The sequence below is a fragment of the Rhinopithecus roxellana genome, chromosome 16 (genome assembly GCF_007565055.1).
Source record: "Rhinopithecus roxellana isolate Shanxi Qingling chromosome 16, ASM756505v1, whole genome shotgun sequence".
Classification (NCBI taxonomy): Eukaryota; Metazoa; Chordata; class Mammalia; order Primates; family Cercopithecidae; genus Rhinopithecus; species Rhinopithecus roxellana.
Window position 1 is genome coordinate 67,353,891 of NC_044564.1, and position 19,998 is coordinate 67,373,888.

Genomic DNA, 19,998 nt, shown 5'->3' on the forward strand with positions numbered 1-19,998 from the left:
TCTGTTCCATTTCAGGCTGGGCATGGTGGCTCACGCCTGTAATCCCAGCACTTTCGGAGGCCGAGGTGGACTCATCATGAGGTCAGGAGATCGAGACCATCCTGGCTAACACGGTGAAACCCCATCTCTACCAAAAATACAAAAAATTAGCTGGGCGTGGTGCTGGGTGCCTGTAGTCCCAGCTATTGGGGAGGCTGAGGTAGGAGAATGGCATAAACCCGGGAGGCGGAGCTTGCAGTGAGCAGAGATCGCGCCACTGCACTCCAGCCTGGGCAACAGAGCAAGACACCATCTCAAAAAAAAAAAAATCTGTTCCATTTCAGACAAAAATCAGATTTAAAAAATTCTAAGCTTATAAAACTGAAAAATGCTAAGGAATGTCCACTCACATTACCACAGTATTTCCAAACTTCAATGTAAATCAGAATCATCCGGAAGGCTTGTTAAAACAGATTTTTGGCTCCACACTCACAGCTTGATTCAGTAGGTCTACAGTAAGGCCTAAGAACTTTTTTTTTTTTTTTTTTTTGAGACAAGGTCTGCAATGGTGAGATCTTGGCTCACTGCAAGCTTTCCCTTCCCAGCTCAGGTAATGGTTCCACCTCAGCCTCCGGAGTAGCTGGGACCACATGTGTGTGCCATCACAAACGGCTAATTTTTGTATTTTTTGTAGAGACACAATTTCACCATGCTGCAGGCTGGTCTCCGAACTCCTAACTCAAGCGATCCTCCCGCCTTGGCCTCCCAAAGTGTTGGGATTACAGGTGTGAGCCACCACACGAAGCCAAGAACTTACATTTTAACTAAAGTTCCCATGAGATGCTAATGGTGCTAGACCTGACAACACACTCTGAAAAGCCCTACTCTAATATACACTGCACAATTTTCCATTAAAAGATATCTTTGTCCTCTATTAAATTTACCGAAGAATTTCTTTAGAGTATCCCATGGCATCAGAAATTTATCACTTCTTAAAAATTCTATTGTTATACATAGAATACACTTGAATCTAACTCTAATTATGATGAAGGCCAAATCAATTCTGGGTCGAAAGTTGTATTTTTTTAAAAACTAATTATGAAATATTGTACTATACCCTTAAAATATCCAGAACTGGTAAGTCTACACAGACAGTAGACTAGTGGTCGTTTAGGGTTGGAGAGGGGAAAGTGATCAACAATAGGTTATGATAGTAAATATACTAAAATCTATTGACTTACACACTTTAAGCAGGTGAACTTCTTTTTATGTAAATTCCATCTCAATAAAGCTATTAAAGACATTGTGTGAAAGTTCATACAGTAGCTAAGCAACATTAAACCAAATATTGCCATCGTAGCCACTCTTAGGAATACGTAATTCTAATCAGAATAGCAATAATTTTGTTTCTCCTCACCCCAGGTAGACAACACTACCAAAATTATGACAGACTCCAAACTTCAAGTCCAAAATCAACCAGATCATATAGTATTTGTAAGGCCATTAAATTAAAGGTACGTAGGAATATTCTTTGGGAAATTAATGGTTGCCTCTAGAGTGATCCCATGCACTTGGCAGTAACATGCTTCAACAGTCAGCTGCAATTTTTGAAAAATCTGCTTCACCACATTAGTTCGCTGCCCAAATATCCACCAGAGGCAGCAGAGCTTCAGGAATCACATAAACACAAGGAGGGAACTATCTAGACTTCCTCTTCTCACCTTCCCCACAATATACACAGTTTGTATATCTGATATCATAAAACCAAAAATTAGGTAACAAGTAGTCCTTATAAAAAGCACTTACTGCATAGGAATATTAGATAACTTATTAAAACTTTCCCTATATATTTTCATCCATCAATCATTCTTACTGCTGAGAGAATTTCTACTTTCCTTTTCGGTTAAGGAAATATCAATTCCAATAAAAAATAAACCTACAGCATCGGTAAACACTACCTTAAAAATAGAGACTTAAAGGCTCTTTCCAAAGTTCAAAGTTTTTAAAGTTTCCTATTACATTACTATTTCCCCCTTGAATTAATGTCTACTGCTCAATAATCCTGTTAAATGAGCTCTGATTTGCCTTTAAAGCGAACAGGACTTACGTCTCATGAGTTCCAAAAAAGAAAATGGGTAGTTTGTTTGTGGGTGGCTTTACAGCTCCATCAGGAACTTCATCTACCTAAAAGAAAAGTGAGAAAAATTAAAGTATTTTAAAACATACACACCTCAACATTTATCTGAATAAACAAGAGCAAAACATCCAAAAAGGATCTGTTATAAAATGGACCAGTTCTGCAGGCCCATAATCTCCTATCCCCAAATCTGAAACCCAAGAAACTCTGAAAACCAAAATTTCTGTCAAAACTCATTTGGTGGCAAAACCTGGACTGACACTGAGGGTATCAGTCATTTCTTTTGTCCACCTACTGTTTCCACTGTTCTTTGCAGATAATTAAGATTATCATGTGCTATTCCAGACCACACCAGCAGCAAAATATATGGTATATGTACTCTCCCTGCCTTCCTAAAATCCCAAAAATCTGAATTATTAATCATATCATCATTTCAGGTAAGGAGTCTGAATCTATTTGACAACCCTAAATGTTAGTTCTGTAGGAAATCTATACAAATAACAGGATAATGTAAAAGCAGACATTGACAAAAGTTTAAATTAGTACCTCCCGAAGTCTGAAAAGCTTATGAAAAGATCGTTCACTAATATGCCTGAATCACATGAGGCTAGCTGTTCCTTTTTCACTGCTCTTTCAACCTTTTAAATTATGTAAGGCAGAAATCATCAAGTGCTATCACATCTAATATATCCATAATACTTGTTACTTTCCCTTATCAATAAAGGAAAAGCAGACCTCAGGACTAAAGCAGTACTATCTAGCTAGAATTTAACAACATGTCGGCCAGGCATGGTGGCTCACGCCTGTAATCCCAGCACTTTAGGAGGCTGAGGCTGGTGGATTATGAGGTCAGGATTCAAGACCGGCCTGAGCAATACGGTGAAACCCCATCTCCCTTAAAAACACAAAAATTAGCCCAGCGCGATGGCAGGTGCCTGTAATCTCAGCTACTCGGGAGGCTGAGGCAGGAGAATGGCTTGAACCTGGGCAGCAGAGGTTGCAGTGAGCCAAGATCACGACACTGCACGCAAGCCTGAGTGACAGAGTGAGACTCTGTCTTAAAAAAATAAAAAGAATTTAACAACATATCTATTTTAAATGGCATAATTTTCATAATTTCAAAAACACTTCATTTTGAAAATCTGCTTACTTTGCTAAGAAGGGGGCTGACCATTAGAGGACCTACTATCCCCTCTGTAATCATTATGGTGTTGCAGAAAAGACCATGAGGATGACTGAACTGGTTATTTGTAAGGGAAGTCTAAAGGCTCTCACACATCAATAGAATCATTACCACACAGTATCTCTAGGGACCTATTTCCCCACCGATATGATGAAGATCACACCTGTTATCTGAACTTTGTGGGAAGGTCCCGATAATTGCAAAAATGCTTTAATCCCTGAAGAGATCATTTCTGTTAACCCAGTTCATATGCTTCTTTCTTTTAGCAAACAGCTTTAAGAGTTCATGCAAATACCTAGCACCTATAGCCTTTAACAAATGCCAGGCAAAATTTGATTTTTTTAAATGATTATTACCGGTAAAGGATTATGTACATGAATGTTTAAGACTTAAAAATTAAAGTCTGGGACATGTAGACAGAAATGTTAAAGCAAAAATTGCAACAAGAGGTGTCACCTTTACAGCTCAGATTTTAAATACGTACTCTAAACTCTCTACAGCAAAGATTTCAAATTTCTAATGAAGACAGAAAAAGGAAATAATTGTTGGACACAGAATACACCAAAACTAAATGCAGCTGTTTCTGAGAACAAAATGATGGGGAAAAGGGCAAAGACAAGCACTTCCCTTCCAATCCAAATGAACTTGTTAAATAAGGAAAACACTGTGGTCTTCCAAAGGCTACCCTATTTTATTTTCAGTAGCACTCTTAAGTCACTTAACATGAGCGTGGGGAGGGTGATTTGGGAGATTTTTAAAACATTTCATTGGCTTTCAACTGCATTGTGGCATGCAAATCAGAATACAGATTTATTAGACAACCTCAGATTTTCAAACACCTCAAAATAAACAAGGATACCTCGATAATCATGAAAAAGTATATTAGAGGGGCCTTAAACCTGATCAGTTTCCCTAGGCTCCATTTAAACGTGAATTGTGTTTTATAGGTGCATTATATGTACTACGGACTGTGGAGGGTATAAAGAAATTGCATTTAAGGTTGTTGCCCTCAGGCTCACAATATACTTGGAAGTCAAAGCATACACAGAGTAGGAATTAAAACAAAAGATTATCACGAAAGGAATAGATTACAAAGTAAAATATATAGACAAGGATTATGACTAAGGATTGTTCAAGTAAGACTGCACCGAAAAAGCAGACTTTATAGGCAAGGAAAAAAGCTTTGGAAGGAAACTTGTGAACAGGGGTCTACGTAGAGCAGGTAGATGGAAGAAAGTCAAGGAACAGTGATCAGTTTACACTTGGATGGCACTCTCAACTCCTAGACAGGACTCTGTCATCTAATGGGTGTTTTCCCCCATTCCTCTTCCCTGCTGACATAACTAAAACTATAGAATTTAATTATTTTTTAAAAACACATTTTTAAAGGAGAGTAAATTAGTCGAAAATAAATGGCTTGGAAAAATACAACTTCAGAACACCATGTAAGTATATTTTTAAAGGATCTCGAGTTTACCCAATCTAATGGATTGCAACATATTTTAGATCCTATCTATCACTATTTTAGAGCCTGGGTACCACCATAAACAAAAAGACCCCTTTTTCTAAAAATGGAGCGTATATCTTTAAACAGTCTCAATTCCTAAATGTCAAACATCCCGGGTCCTTAATCATTTCTCTGTACCACTAGATGTGAACTCAGGAATCTGGTCCACACCTCCTTTTTGCCTATTGGAAACAAAAAGGTTAAAACAACTTCTTCAAGGTCATAAACACCTCAAATAAAAAGGGGGAAATGAATTTTCTGGCCCTTCCTCGGTGCTAAACTACTGTAATACTTTCAAGAATATCCAGTCCTGAATCTCTGTATTAAACAAGCAAATCCCGAAGGCCTCATCAAGGTATTTTTTTAAAAACCCCATAAATCCAATTTAACCACATACGCACTTCTCTGACATCCAAGAGTTTGTGTGTAATCTGCACAAATTTCAGATATTTTGTACTTGATTTAAAATTACGGAAATGTCAATGTTTCACTAATTTTTAAACAAAATTCATTCTTCATTATTTCACCTACAATGGAATATTAACTAGCGACGTATTTAAATATTTCCTAGGAAAAAAATCTGTCCAAGTCGGCCAATAAACCATAGAGAAATACACAGGTATGTAGAAACGTCTGGATTTTTATAATTACATGGGAGATTATTGGGTAAAAAACTAAAACGAAAAATCAGGTTACAAATGAGACTAAAGCGAGGGAGAGAAAGGACAGAGGAAAAAATGAAGAGACACGGTGGGCAGCAGGCCTCCGGGGAAGAGGGCAGCACTGCTAAGCGCAAGGGCTACAAATCACTTACTCGAGCTGGCCAATGGGGATAACCTTTCATCTTGGCGAAGATGAGGTCTCCAGGTTTGAAATCGCGAGTCATGTTTCGGGGACGAGGCCGGGGGTCCGAAGCCCGGGAGGCGGCGAGGAGATGCGGCGGCGCGGGGATGCGGGCGGCGGACACGGGCCGCCCACGGGCGGGGGATGATGCCTCGGGGCGTCCCGACGCGCCTGCGAGGGAGAGCACCGAGGGCGGTTAAAGCGAAGAACCCCGAAGGGAGGGGCCGCAAGGGGAGGGGGAGGGGAGCCGGCGGGTGGGGGTGGCAGAGCGAGGGGAGGGCCGCCTCCCGCTCCTCCCCCGCCAGTGCGCTGCCTCCGCGCCTGGGCAGGTCCTCCGCCCCGCCACCGAAGAGACGCCACCACCTGAGGCGGGGATGCTGCCCGGCCCGAAATCTCCCGTCCGCTCGCCCCATCTTTCTCCGGGCTTTTTCCACCGGGCTCAAGCCCTAGAAGGGAGGGGGTGCATGGGAGAGAAAAAAGCAGGGATTCCGAGAGGCGGGCGGCCCCCTTCCGCCCACGCAAGGCCTCCCCCGCAACCTGCTGCCCAGCGACTGCAGCCTGGGCCCCCTCGGCTCCAGGGCGGGCCGCGTCCACTTCTCCGCTACAGCCAGGAGCGAGGCCACCGAGGGGGGGGGCGGGGCGAGTCCCCTTCGCCCGCTCACCTGCCGGGGCCGCGGGCGCCGACGCTGCGGTTGCTGGCCGGTCGCTTTTACCCGCGTCCACGCAAGCCACCTGCGCCACCAGCTGCCGCAGAGACGTCTCAACGGCCCGGAATCGCAACCGCGCCGCCGCTGCCGCCGCCGTAGCTGCGCTGCTCCCGCGCGGCTGCTGCTCGGCGCCCGCTAGCACTGGGGCGCGACCACCTGCTTACCGAGAGAGGGGGGATGATGCAGCACCCGGCGAAGGTGTGTGGCTCCGAAGCCGATTTTCTGAAAACCCTAGGTCCCCAAGTTCGCTTTCATGTAACAAGTGCATGCAGATGCAGAGGGAGACGCAAGCGAAGAAGAAAGGACTGGGCGAAAATAGCTCGGCCTGCCGCAAGTTCCCCCTGCGGTTTGCAGAGTGGTCGGGCCCGGCCCGCCCCTGCTGGCCTCTCTGCGTGTGTGTATTTGTATGTGTACTGTATGTAAAAGGCGGGGAGGGAGGAAATGATTGTTGTGGACGCGGTTTGGGGGCGGGTATCCGGGCCTCTATCCTTTGGCTGCGTATTAGGGAGAAACTGGCAGTAAAGCTTCATGTTCTTGTATCGTTTTCCAGGGTGGGGAGGCTTGAAGGCTGCTTTTGCGCGGTTTGCATCATCCAAAAAAGAGGAGCTGTACGAAAACCCAAAGATGAAATTGGAGCATGCGGCGGTTGCAGGATGTGCTGCATGTAGGCCTCTTGCACCTCGCTGAATGGGCCTCGTAGTCTCCTTTTCCTTGAAATTGTAATATGAGAGAGCCCTATTTGATTTCTTTTACATTTGAAGCACCAAGAACTATTAAGAAAAATGCAACCCTATTGAATGCAAAATGCGAAGGGTGGAAAACAATGACAGGAAAACAGAAATCTTTTAGATAGGATGTGGGTTTGGGCCCTAACTAAATTTTAGCTGCATCTAAATTTTTTCTCCCTAGTAGAATAGGAGCTGGTAGGTGGTACAATGTATAAGTGTTACTAAACCTCAAATATTTTCTCTCTTAAAATGCTCTTCAAGGGATTTTAAAGATTATTTTATTTTTTGATCCTTTAGAGAGGCTGAAAATATTTTTAAAAAGAATATTAAGACATATATTAGCACCTAGATAATACTGCTTTAAATACGGGACTCAACTGGAAATGAATTAGGAAAAGTTGTTTTGAGTTGGTAAAAATTGAGAATTTTTTGAAAGCAATACAGCATGTCTTTAAATAGGAATGAAAGAAGACCGCCCCAAAGTAAAATGTCCTGCAAGGAGTCTCGAGAAACTATACCTGGGCAATACACGGAGAGTTCCAAGTGGAGCAAAAAGAGAAATTGGCTGGCAAAGGAGAAGGAAGGGTTGGTGATATGTCTTGAAGCTTCTCATTCTGAATTTGAATTTAATGTATGTAGTAGGAAGCTACTATAGGTTGCTGAGCAAGAAAGGGGTAAAAATTATTATTTAACCAGTTCTTGATGTTTCAAGGTAAATGATAGTAGAAAGAGGCTGGGGGTAAGTGGAGTACTCATGACATGACCCATTTCTCAGTGAGACTGGTGACTAAGAAAAGGGACGGAAGAGCATAACTAGGTAATTACACAACGGAATAGTTGTCAGGTGTTGGCTATAAATTATGCATAGGAAAATATGGAAAAAGATGTATTGAAGAAAAGCCCAAGATACAGAGTGAGAGACCAAAGCATCATCCAGCAATCATTTTTGTGTGTGTGTTTGTGTGCACTTTATTTGTTCTAAACACTGTAAGGCCTTGCTACTTCAAGTGTGGTCCAGGGCCCAGCAGCAAGGGCTACCTGGGAGCTCAGGTAAAGCTCAGCCCTTCCGCAGGCCTTCTAAATCGTAATCTGCATTTTAACAGGATCCCTAGGTGATTCTTACGCATATTCAGTTTGAGAAATTGCTTTAGAGGATACCTCAGACTGTAAGAACTTCAAACTAAGGAAAACAGACATAAAAATAAGTTATAATTAATGTTACAGACAACTTTTCATTAGTACTAATGGTAGGACCAACAAGTAAAGAGGGGGTAGTTAGTGTTGGGGGGGACCTCAGAAAAGAAAAAACAAAGGGAAAATGGAAAAGCATGGATGTTTTAGTATTAGTGGGGTTTTTTTTGTTTTTTGTTTTTTTTTAAAAAAGGAAGTACCATACTTAGCTCTTGCTGCCTTTAAGTTTTGGCCGTTTCAACCTGTGGTAGCTTGTAGACAACAGGAGATACCCTTTAAACAATAAAGGCAAAACAGGTGGTGGTTTAAGCTTCCAGAGAACAAAAGCCCAGGATCCCTGGGAGCAACAGTTCTGAATCTGAGAGGAAAGGGGGAGGGGAGAGCAGGGAACAGGGAAGGAAAGCTGGGCACATCCTAGCCACTTGGAGAGCTTTTCTGTGCTCTTCTCCAGCTGTGATCTTTTCCAGCCATGCTTGGTGCAGCCCTCCCCCATAGTCAGCCTTCTTAGTGGGGATGCTTGAAAAAGTATACCAAAATGGAGATCAGAGACGCAATGGGAAAAGTTAGAAAGAATATAATTTCCAAAACAACTGAAGAAAGGGGAGGGGGCAGGAAAATCTAAATGAGTTGAGGCAGGAACTTGGCCTACATTCTCTCATTTAACCAAAGTGCCACTATCCCCACTTCACAGATGAGAAAATAGGCTCACAGAAGATAAGCAACTTGCCCAAGATCACACTTTAGTCCAGGGGCCGAAGTAACATTCTGGCCCCTCTGGCTAGTTGCCCATGCCTTTTCGTGATTCCACATCGCCTCTAGGTGGGGCAGGGAGTCAGCAAGGCTGACAGAGGAGTGGCTTATAATTAGAAAAAGATGCTGGAAGGAAAAGCAGCCCAGTACTTAACTCTTCCACCTTCCGCCTTTGGGCTTGAAAGTATTCCCAGCTTAAAATTTCCTAACAACCTCCCTCCACGCCATGCCATTCCCCAGCTTGTCCCCAGCACTTAACTCCTTCTGGTCCTAAAAAGCTCAATCCAAAAATCACCTCTGGAAAGGATGTGACCTAATCTTAGAGTAACAATTTCTTATTTACATTCTTTCCTACTAATCTGTAAACTGCTTAGAAGTCGGCACTATCTTATTCATCGGTGCAGGTACTCAATAAAAAAGTGCCGGGCATAGTGGCTCATGCCTGTGATCCCAGCACTTTGGGAGGCCAAGGCAGGTGGATCACAAGATAAGACCAGCCTGGCCAACATGGTGAAACCCCGTCTCTACTAAAAATACAAAAATTAGCCGGGCATGGTGGTGTGCGCCTGTTAATCCCAGCTACCCAGGAGGCTGAGGCAGGAGAATCCCTTGAACCTGGGAGGCAGAGGTTGCAGTGAACCAGGATAACCCCACTGCACTCCAGCCAGGGCAACAGAGCAAGACTCTGTCCCAAAAAAAAAATTTGTTTTCAAAAATATTTATTGAATGAATGAGAGAGAGTGGCAAGTGAAAAACCCCAACAGACTCATTAATCCTTTAGGGTGAGAAAGCACGTAAGTATGACGCATGAAAGTGTTTTTGTTTTGACTTTATGAATTTTTCTTGTACAGTGCTTAAAGGTTAACCCTTTAACAGCAGTGACATTTTTCACTCACTACAAATACATTCATTGTAACCATTTTAATTAAAATCTTTCTAAATGAGATATCTATTCTAAAATAGCAACAATCTCTTCCTTCGTATCTTTTACATAATTTCCTACCTTAATACACTGTGTTAGTGATGCACCTTCAACTTACTGGTATGAACAGGTATTGAACTGTTTTCTTATGTTTTATATGTAAATCCTCATGATGGGTAAATAGTGGGAAGTTAGCAAGAATATGGGGGAAATAAAGAGCATTAATCAAAGAGCTAGTTTACTTGGGGATGTCATAAATCCAATCTAGGTCTTGCTTCCCATGAAAATCAATAAGCATTCGAAGCTTTGGCTCTTAGGTAGGCAAAAGCCAAGATGTACTAGCTTATGAGCTGATAACTAGGTTTACTGCTGAGCTGCGTTACCAATGTTTAGAAGAGAGTTGTTTTCGGCACATGAGGTGAGAGAAGTCTTAAGGAATCTGAATGCTCTTTAGAACGACTAGAAAGAAGCAAGGCAAAGACAAGAGTTTGACAGTTGACCTGTGTGTACTATTGGTGCCTTTTGTGAAGACTGCCTAGACTGTGGGCTGTTCTAGTGGGATTTTTTTTTTTTTTTTTTTTTTTTTTAGATGGAGTCTCGCTCTGTCACCCAGGCTGGAGTGCAGTGGCCAGATCTCAGCTCACTGCAAGCTCCGCCTCCCAGGTTCACGCCATTCTCCTGCCTCAGCCTCCCGAGTAGCTGGGACTACAGGCGCCACCACCTCGCCCGGCTAGCTTTTTGTATTTTTAGTAGAGACGGGGGTTTCACTGTGTTAGCCAGGATGGTTTCAATCTCCTGACCTCGTGATCCGCCCGTCTCGGCCTCCCAAAGTGCTGGGATTACAGGCTTGAGCCACCGCGCCCGGCCGGCGATGTGCTTTCTTATGAGCTCATTGATAAGCAGGGGATGTGAGGTTGAGCTCTGATAGCCAGACAGACACCAGAGGCTTTACTTTAAACGCAAATTTAATGTATCTTAATATTTAGGAAAAGTAACTCACATGCTTGATGTTCAATTGCAGAGAAAAAACTAATAGTTACAACTTTGATATGACATAAGAAAAGAGAGCACAGGATTTGGAGTCAAGCATGAGTTCTGATCATGGCTCTGTCACTTTCCACAAGTGCTATTAGGCAACTCCTTTAACTTCATGTACTTATTTTCTTACCAGTGAAATGTGAATGAGGACACTTGCCTTGGAGGGCTATTGTGAGGATTAAATTAGATCATACATACATAATGTGCATATTAGTATCTTAGCCATATTTATAACCTAGGGGAAAAAATAAGTAATTGTTTTCCATGTATGCATAGGGTTATGCTGTGACTGGGTCTAAAATCCAACTAGATATAGATGGAAAAGTTTTGTATGAAAACTTCACTTCTAAGGACTGCTGAATGACAAATTACTGGTTTGACTTTGCTGTTTGGGGATTTTTTTTTTCTTCTTGGTGGATTGGTCTTTTTTTATTATGATTTTTTGAGACAGGGTCTTGCTGTGTTGCCCAGGCCAGAGTACAGTGGCCTGATCTCGGCTCACTGCATCCTCAAACTCCTAGGCTCAAGTGATCCTTCCCTCTCAACGTCTGGAGTAGTTGGGAATACAGTCACATACCACTATCCCCAGCTTTTTTTTTTTTTTTTTTTTTTTTTAATTTTTTGTAGAGATAAGGTTTCCCTATGTTGCCCAGGCTGATCTCAAACTCCTGGTCTCAAGCAATCCTCCTGCCTCGGCCTCCCAAAACTGTAGATGATTATGGGCGTGAGCCACAGTGCCTGGCCTGGTTTTTTTTTTTTTTTTTTTTTAAGATTTTATTTTTTTGAGAGCAGTTTTAGATTCACAGCAAAATTGAGAAGATACAGATGTATACCATATGCCCTCTACCCCCACACCTGCATAGCCTATGTCATTATCAACATCCCCCACTAAAGTGTTCCATTTTTTATGATCGATGAAACTACATTGACATATCACCCAAAGTCCATAGTTTACATTAGGGTTCACTATTGCTTTGTGCATTCTGTGGGTTTGGACAAATTTATGATGACATGTATCCGCCACTGTAACATCATAAAGAATGAGGCAGTTTCACTGCCCTCAAAATCCTTTCTGCCCTGCCTATTCATCCATCCATTCCGCAAGTCATGGCAACCACTTATCTTTTTACTGTCTTCATACTTTCACCTTTTCCAAATCATACAGTATGTAACCTTTTCAGATTGGCTTCTTTCACTTGGTAATCTGCATGTAAGTTTCCTCCATGTTTTTGCATGGCTTAATAGGTAATTTCTTTTTAGTTCCAAATCATATTCCATTGTTTATTTGAATATTCACCTACTGAAGGACATGTTGGTTGCTTCCAAGTTTTGGCAATTATGAATAAAACTGCTATAAACACCTATGTGCATGTTTTGTGTGAACATAAGTTTTCAACTTACTTGTGTAAAGACCAAGTTCTGTAATTGCTGATTCATATATTTATGTTTAAGAATATGTTTTGCTTTTAAGAAATTGCCAAACTGTTTTCCAAAGTGGTTGTACCATTTTATATTCCCACCAGCAATGAATGAGAGTTCCTGTTGCTCCACATCCACATCAGCATTTGGTGTTGTGTTTTGGATTTTGGCCATTCTGTTAGATGTGTATTAGGTATCTCATTGTTACTCTATTTTATTTTTTTATATTATAGCTCATAACTTATTAGCTCCTCCACAGTGGTTAGTAGAAGATTTCTGCTTAAGTATGTTTTATGTGTGTCCTTTAGTCAAGAAAATATTTGTTAAGACATTAACCTAGAATAATATGGAAGCCTAAGGTGGCTTGGAGAAAACAGAGTTTATGTACAGATAACAAAATATTTAGAAAATACAAAGTAGTAGCAATGAATTTTTAAAATTTCCATACCCACAAATTACCCTGTTAAAATATTTGTGAATTATCTTCCAGTCTTCATTTGTACAGTTTTTTTTTTTTTTTTCAGACAGGGTCTCGCTTTGTCATCCAGGTTGCAATGCAGTGGTGCAATCACACCTCACTGAAGCCTCACCCTCCTGGGTTCAAGCAGTCCTCCCAGCCCGAGTAGCGGGGTCTACATGTGTGCACCACCATGCCTGGCTAATTTTTTTTTTTTTTTTTTTTTTTTGTAGAGAGGAGGTCTCTGTGTTGCCCAGGCTGGTTTTGAATGCCTGGGCTCAAGCAATCCTCCTCCTTAGCCTCCCAAAGTGTTGGGATTACAGGCATGAGCCACCACACCTGGATTTTTTTTTTTTTTTTTTTTTTTTTTGAGGCGGAGTCTTGCTCTGCCACCCAGGCTGGAGTGCAGTGGCCGGATCTCAGCTCACTGCAAGCTCCGCCTCCTGGGTTTACGCCATTCTCCTGCCTCAGCCTCCCGAGTAGCTGGGACTACAGGCGCCCACCTCGTTGCCCGGCTAGTTTGTTTTTTTTTTTTTTTTTTGTATTTTTAAGTAGAGACGGGGTTTCACCGTATTAGCCAGGATGGTCTCGATCTCCTGACCTCGTGATCCGCCCGTCTCGGCCTCCCAAAGTGCTGGGATTACAGGCTTGAGCCACCGCGCCCGGCCCACACCTGGATTTTTTAAACATAGTTTGTAAGCATTGTTTTTAAATAAACTTTTTCTTTTTGAATAATTTTATTTTACAGACAAATTACCAAGATAGTACAGAGGGTTATTGTATACCTTTTACTAAGTTTTCACTCTTGTTAATATCTTATATTAGCGTTGTAAAGGTGTCAAAATTAAAAAATTAACATTTCTACAACACTGTTACGTAAACTACTGAGTGTATTTGTGTTTCACCAACTTTCCCATTAGTGTCCTCCTTCTGTTACAGGATTCTGTCCAGGATACCATATTATTTTGAGTCGTCATGTCCTCCCCGGTCTTTTCCAGTCTATGGCAGTTTCTAAGTCTTCCCTTGTTTTTCATGACCTTGGCAGTCTTTTTTTTTTTTTTTTTTTTTTGAGACAGAGTCTCATTCTGTCGCCCAAGCTGGAGTGCAGTGGCACAATCTTGGCTCACTGTAACCTCTACCTCCCAGATTCAAGCGATTCTCCTGACCGTGACAGTCTTGAGGAGTTCTGGCTAGATACACTGTAGAATGTCCCCTAATCTGAGTTGGTCTATGTTTTCCTCATGATTACACTAGTGATATGGGATTTTGGAAAGAATACCCCAAAGTAAAGTGTCCTTCTGGTCACATCTTATCAGCTGTATGATATGAACATGACACCATGAGTAATGTCAACCTTCATCACGATTTTGGTGATGTCTGTTAGGCTTCTCCACTATAAAGTTAAACTGTTTCTTTCTTTCCCTACTTATTCTTTGGAAACAGTCACTAAGTCTAGCCCACTCCCAGGGGGGTCAGGGGCACCCAGGAATGAAGCTTCACCTCCTAGAGAGGGGAGTATCTCTCTATATATATAATTTGGAATTCTTCTACATAAAAGATTTGTTTCTTCCCCCTTATTTATAAATATTGTTTTTAGTGACTGCATTACTGGCTATACTATAGTGTAGCTAAATAGTCTTCAAATGTTGCACATTTAGGTGGTATGCAATTTTTCACTTAGAGAGTTTTGTATTAATAATTTATAATCATGAGGCCGGGTGCGGTGGCTGAAGCCTGTAATCCCAGCACTTTGGGAGGCCGAGACAGGCGGATCACGAGGTCAGGAGATCGAGACCATCCTGGCTAACACGGTGAAACCCCATCTCTACTAAAAATACAAAAAACTAGCCGGGCGAGGTGGCGGGCGCCTGTAGTCCCAGCTACTCGGGAGGCTGAGGCAGGAGAATGGCGTAAACCCGGGAGGCGGAGCTTGTAGTGAGCTGAGATCTGGCCACAGCACTCCAGCCGGGGCGACAAAGCAAGACTCCATCTCAAAAAAATAAAAAAAAATAAAAATAAAAATTTATAATCATATGATGGGTTTTTAAATTTTGTATTTTTATCTGTAGTGTTTTAAAGACATTCCTTGCCCCAAGGAACATATATTTATAATTTCAAAAAATCAATACCTCTCGAGCATAGGCCTGCATATTTTATTTGACTGAGAACTCTTTTATCTCCAAGATTTTAAACTTGGAGCTTTCTGCTGTGATCATAATCCAGGCAACTCTCCAGCACTGTTCTCTCCATTGAACCTCTTTTTCTCAGTTAACTCGACTTGAGTCATTTTTGCATCCCACTTCACTCAGCATATCCCACTTCACTCAGCATATCCCACTTCACTCAGCATATCCCACTTTCTAGCCTTAGATGATGCCCGTGACAACAGTCTTCACATTTTTTTGCTGCCATAATTCCCGCTGCCAAACATTTTAAGTTGAAATATAACATTTTTTCAACATTTTAATCATTCCAAAAGATGCAATTTCTAGCACATTAGAGATATTTTAAAATAAAAATGTTACATGAAGTGTAGTATAAATACCCACAGTGATTTCATGGCCACTATTATTCATTTTCAGAAAAATGTGAATAAATACATCTTATTTTAAGGAATACAGAATTCTTGCTCTTTAATAAAAATATATTAGCATTTAAAAATTTTCCATATTTGCTTATTCTCCTTGAACTCTAATTCCCATTCTACTTGCTCTGTAGAATTTTGTTGTAATCCAATACATTTTATATCTGAAAGTACTTTAGGGCCAGGCGTGGTGGCTCACACCTATAATCCCAGCACTTTGGGAGGCCAAGGTGAGCAGATCACCTGAGGTCAGGAGTTTGAGACCAGCCTAGCCAACGTGGTGAAACCCCATCTCTACTAAAATTACAAAAATTAGCCAGGCGTGGTGGCACATGCCTGTAATCCCAGCTACTCGGGAGGCTGAGGCAGGAGAATCACTTGAACCCGGGAGACAGAAGTTTCAGTGAGTCAAGATCATGCCATTGCACTCCAGCCTGGGCAACGGAGTGAAACTCTGTGTCCAAAAAAAAAAAAAGAAAGAAAGTATTGATGAACCCATCATAGTTCTCTGTAACTGTAATATGTATATAAATTGAAATTATAAAGTACACATTTTTTCTTGTGATTATAAGACGTAGATTTTTTCCTCGGATTGTTTTTCATTAAAGTTAGTCATATATAATTGACCAAATCAACATATATTACACATTTTAATACATTATTCATTACGAAAATTATATTGGAAATGCTTCTCAAGTAGATGAGTCATGATCAGATTTTTTCTAAGTATAATATTTAATGAAAAGGGAAGGCGTAGATGGTAAATACTATTCAGTCTGGCAGTTAGTATATATTTTAATTTTTTCTTACTAGGAGGTAAAATTTTTTAACTTTTTTTTTTTTAGAGATATGGTCTTGCTATGTTTCCCAGGCTGGATTCAAACTCCTGGGCTCAAATTATCCTCTTATGTCAGCCAGGATTACAGGCACGTATCACTGCCTAGCTTAAACATTTTATAAGATAAAGATAAACTAGAAAAAAATATTATATGATGATAGGTTCTTGAAATACAGTTGGCTCTCTATCAGCAGGTTCTACATTCATGGATTCGACCAACCCCAACTCTGATGGAAAAAACAGTACCTGCATTCTGCATTGGTAGAATCCGCAGATGCAGAATATGGCACCTCCTCACCCCACCCCCTCCATCCCACCTCCCCCTGTGAGTGCTAACTAAGGAACTTGAGTATCCATGGATTATGGTATCCACGGGGGTTCTGGAACATCCCCCACAGATTGGGCAGGCCAACTGTATATTATTGAATAACACATTCAATTTAAGAGAATCACTTAAATTTTTACCCTGGATTTTAATCAGTGTATCTGGAAATATTTAGTAGTCATGGGAAACTTTCCAGTTACATTTTAAGAATCAAGTTTCACCAGTTTATACCACTTCATCTGTGCAGAGATGATTTATTTGCCAGCTCTAATGACAAATCTTAAAGATGAGTAGTTAGAACATCTAAAAAGAATTGGCAGGGCACGGTGGCACGTGCGGTAGTCTCAGCTACTCAGGAGCCTGAAGTGAGACAATCACTTGAGCCCACCATCACTTCAGTTCAAGGTTACAGTGAGCTATGATCACCACTGTACCACAGCCTGGGTGACTGAGCAAGATCCTGTCTCAAAACAAACAAAATTGTTTATTTGAAGGGAGAGTGAGAAACACTTTAATGTTCCGTATTTCTTATCAATGCTATGTTTGTTTTGCTCATGTGGGAGTCTTTCTCACTCTTTTTATACAATTCAAAAGATAGAAGAGGCAGAACTGGGCCATGTCTGCTTTCTCTCTCCTAGGCCACAAGTGTTGCTAAAGAAGGCAGCAAAATCATGTAGGTCCCTTAAGTTAAAATTCACATTAATGTGGCAAGTTGCCGGGCGCGGTGGCTCAAGCCTGTAATCCCAGCACTTTGGGAGGCCGAGACGGGCGGATCACGAGGTCAGGAGATCGAGACCATCCTGGCTAACAGGGTGAAACCCCGTCTCTACTAAAAATACAAGAAAATTAGCCGGGTGCGGTGGCGGGCGCCTGTAGTCCCAGCTACTCAGGAGGCTGAGGCAGGAGAATGGCGTGAACCCGGAGGGGCGGAGCTTGCAGTGAGCCGAGATCCGGCCACTGCACTCCAGCCTGGGGCACAGAGCAAGACTCCGTCTCAAAAAATAAAATAAAAAAAAAAAATGTGGCAAGTTTGAATCATATTCCACAAAAGCAGCTATATAAGAAACATTTTTTATCTATTATGACAAATAACTCTGACTTTAATACATTGACTAGCAGGAAATTCATTCTCACTGTAGGGTTTCCTTCCTCCTTCTACAAGTTCACAAGAAGTAGGCTGATGTGCTGTGCTGGGTACATAGGAAAGCCTCCTCATCTTCAGACCATCCTGATTGGATGATCCCTTGAATGTCTTGGTAGCCCTAGAGACAGCAAAAAAATGTAGACAATCATAGAAAGATTAATATAGCTCAATAAAGTATCTTACCACTTTTCCACTGAACTCTTAAGATCACTCAACTGGTCCTTCATTAAATTTTGTTTCCTCTTCATTGTATAACCCATTATGACTCTTTCAAGTCATGTCAATACTTCTCAGGTTCACACTTAACCTTGAATCATCCTCAGTCTTAGCAGATAACCTTTTCCCCACAGAGAAGATCTGCCATCAAGCTCTTCTCAAAGTAGTACTTGTCTTTCATTGTCCCTGCTACCTCGATGGAAAAGTAAAGAATTTCCCTCATACCGTCCAAGGCATTTCCCTCATACCGTCCAAGGTATTGTATTTCACAATACAAACTCAAGGAAATAGAATTCTGAAAAAAAACTTCACTGTGGGAGAAGAGAAGAAAATGAAGCTTTGTAGGAGTCATGTGTTAGAAAAAAGGTTGAGTGAACACTGCAAATATTGTATTTCTCTCACTGCTGGTCCTTTTCTTGATACCTTCATAATATCTATAAACAAGGCAGATTTTCCTCACCTTAAACAAAAACTTTCTCTTGAAACTACAGTGTACACATCTGTGTGTTTTCACTTTTTATTTTGAAATAATTATAGATTCACAGAAAGGTGCAAAAATAATACAGGAAGGTCCTTTGAACCCTTCACTCATATCCTCCAATGGTTATATCTTAATTATAGTATAATGACAAAATCAGGAAGTTGATCTTGGAACAATGTGTATGTATAATTATCTGTCACTTATCACACGTTGTAGATTCCTGTCACCGCAATCAAGATACAGAACTATCCCACCACCATGAAGACCCCTTGTGCTACCCCTTAGAGTCATTTTCTCCTCCTCCCAATTCCTAACCCTTGGCAATCACTAATCCTTTCTCCATTCCTATAATTTCATCATTTTGAGAGTTTTGTATATATTAAATCATGTAATATGTGGCCTTTTGAGATTGGCTTTTATCACTCATCTTAAGGCTCTTAAAACCCATCCAAGTTTTTCTATGTATCAATAATTCATTGCTTTTTATTTCTGAATAGGATTCCATGGTATGAATGGTACAATTTGTGGAACCATCCAACTATTGAAGGACATTGTGTTTGTTTCCAGATTTCCCCTATTACAAACAAAGGTTTGATGAACATTTACATATAGTTTTGTGTAGATATAAGTTTTTATTTCTCTGAGATAAATGGTCAGAAGTATCATTACTGAGGTGTATGATAGTTGCACACTTAGTTTTTAAAATAAACTGCCAAACTATTTTCTAGAATGGCTAAGCCATTTTACATTCTCACCAACAATGTATGAGAAATGTAGTTTTTCCACATCTTCACCAGAATTCGGTATTGTCACTATATTTTCTTTACACTATACTCACAGGGTGGTCTTAGTTTGCATTTCCCAAATGGATACTGATATTAAACATCTTTTCTTTTTTTTTTTTTTTTTTGAGACGGAGTCTTGCTCTGTCGCCCGGGCTGGAGTGCAGTGGCCAGATCTCAGCTCACTGCAAGCTCCGCCTCCTGGGTTCACGCCATTCTCCTGCCTCAGCCTCCCCAGTAGCTGGGACTACAGGCGCCCACTACCTTGCCCAGCTAGTTTTTTGTATTTTAGTAGAGACGGGGTTTCACCATGTTAGCCAGGATGGTCTCGATCTCCTGACCTCGTAATCCGCCCATTTCGGCCTCCCAAAGTGCTGGGATTACAGGCTTGAGCCACCGTGCCCGGCCATTAAACATCTTTTCATGTGCTTATTTGCCATCTGTACATCCTCTGATGAAATGTCTCTTCATGTCCTTTGCTTGTTTCCTAATTGGAGTGGTTTTACTGTTGAGTTTCAAGCATTCTTTTTTATTTTTTTTGGGCACAAATTGTGTTTTATTTTCATTATTCATACAAATAATTTTCATATATACATATTTATTTATTTGTTTATTTATTTATGTTAAGACAATCTCCCTCTGTCACCCAGGCTATAGTTCAGTGGCGCCATCTCGGCTCACTGCAACCTCTGCCTCCCGGGTTCAAGTGATTCTCCTGCCTCAGCCTCCCGAGTAGCTGGGATTACAGTTGGCTAATTTTGGTATTT

General features: G+C 41.2%; 1 protein-coding gene across 3 annotated transcripts in view; it reads right to left on the reverse strand.

Annotated features, from left to right (window-relative positions):
* PSIP1 (PC4 and SFRS1 interacting protein 1) overlaps positions 1 to 6,495 on the reverse strand; it is a 52,330-nt gene extending 45,835 nt beyond the window's left edge. For all 3 annotated transcript variants that reach the window (XM_010355018.2, XM_030919253.1, XM_010355019.2), the window contains exons 1-3: positions 6,312 to 6,495; positions 5,621 to 5,820; positions 2,087 to 2,163 (exon numbers count right to left, since the gene is read on the reverse strand). In XM_010355018.2, coding sequence (XP_010353320.1) covers positions 2,087 to 2,163; positions 5,621 to 5,692 — 149 coding nt within the window. In that variant the 5' untranslated portion in view covers positions 5,693 to 5,820; positions 6,312 to 6,495. The remainder of the gene's footprint in view (positions 1 to 2,086; positions 2,164 to 5,620; positions 5,821 to 6,311) is intronic.
* Between the last annotated feature and the right edge of the window lie 13,503 nt (positions 6,496 to 19,998).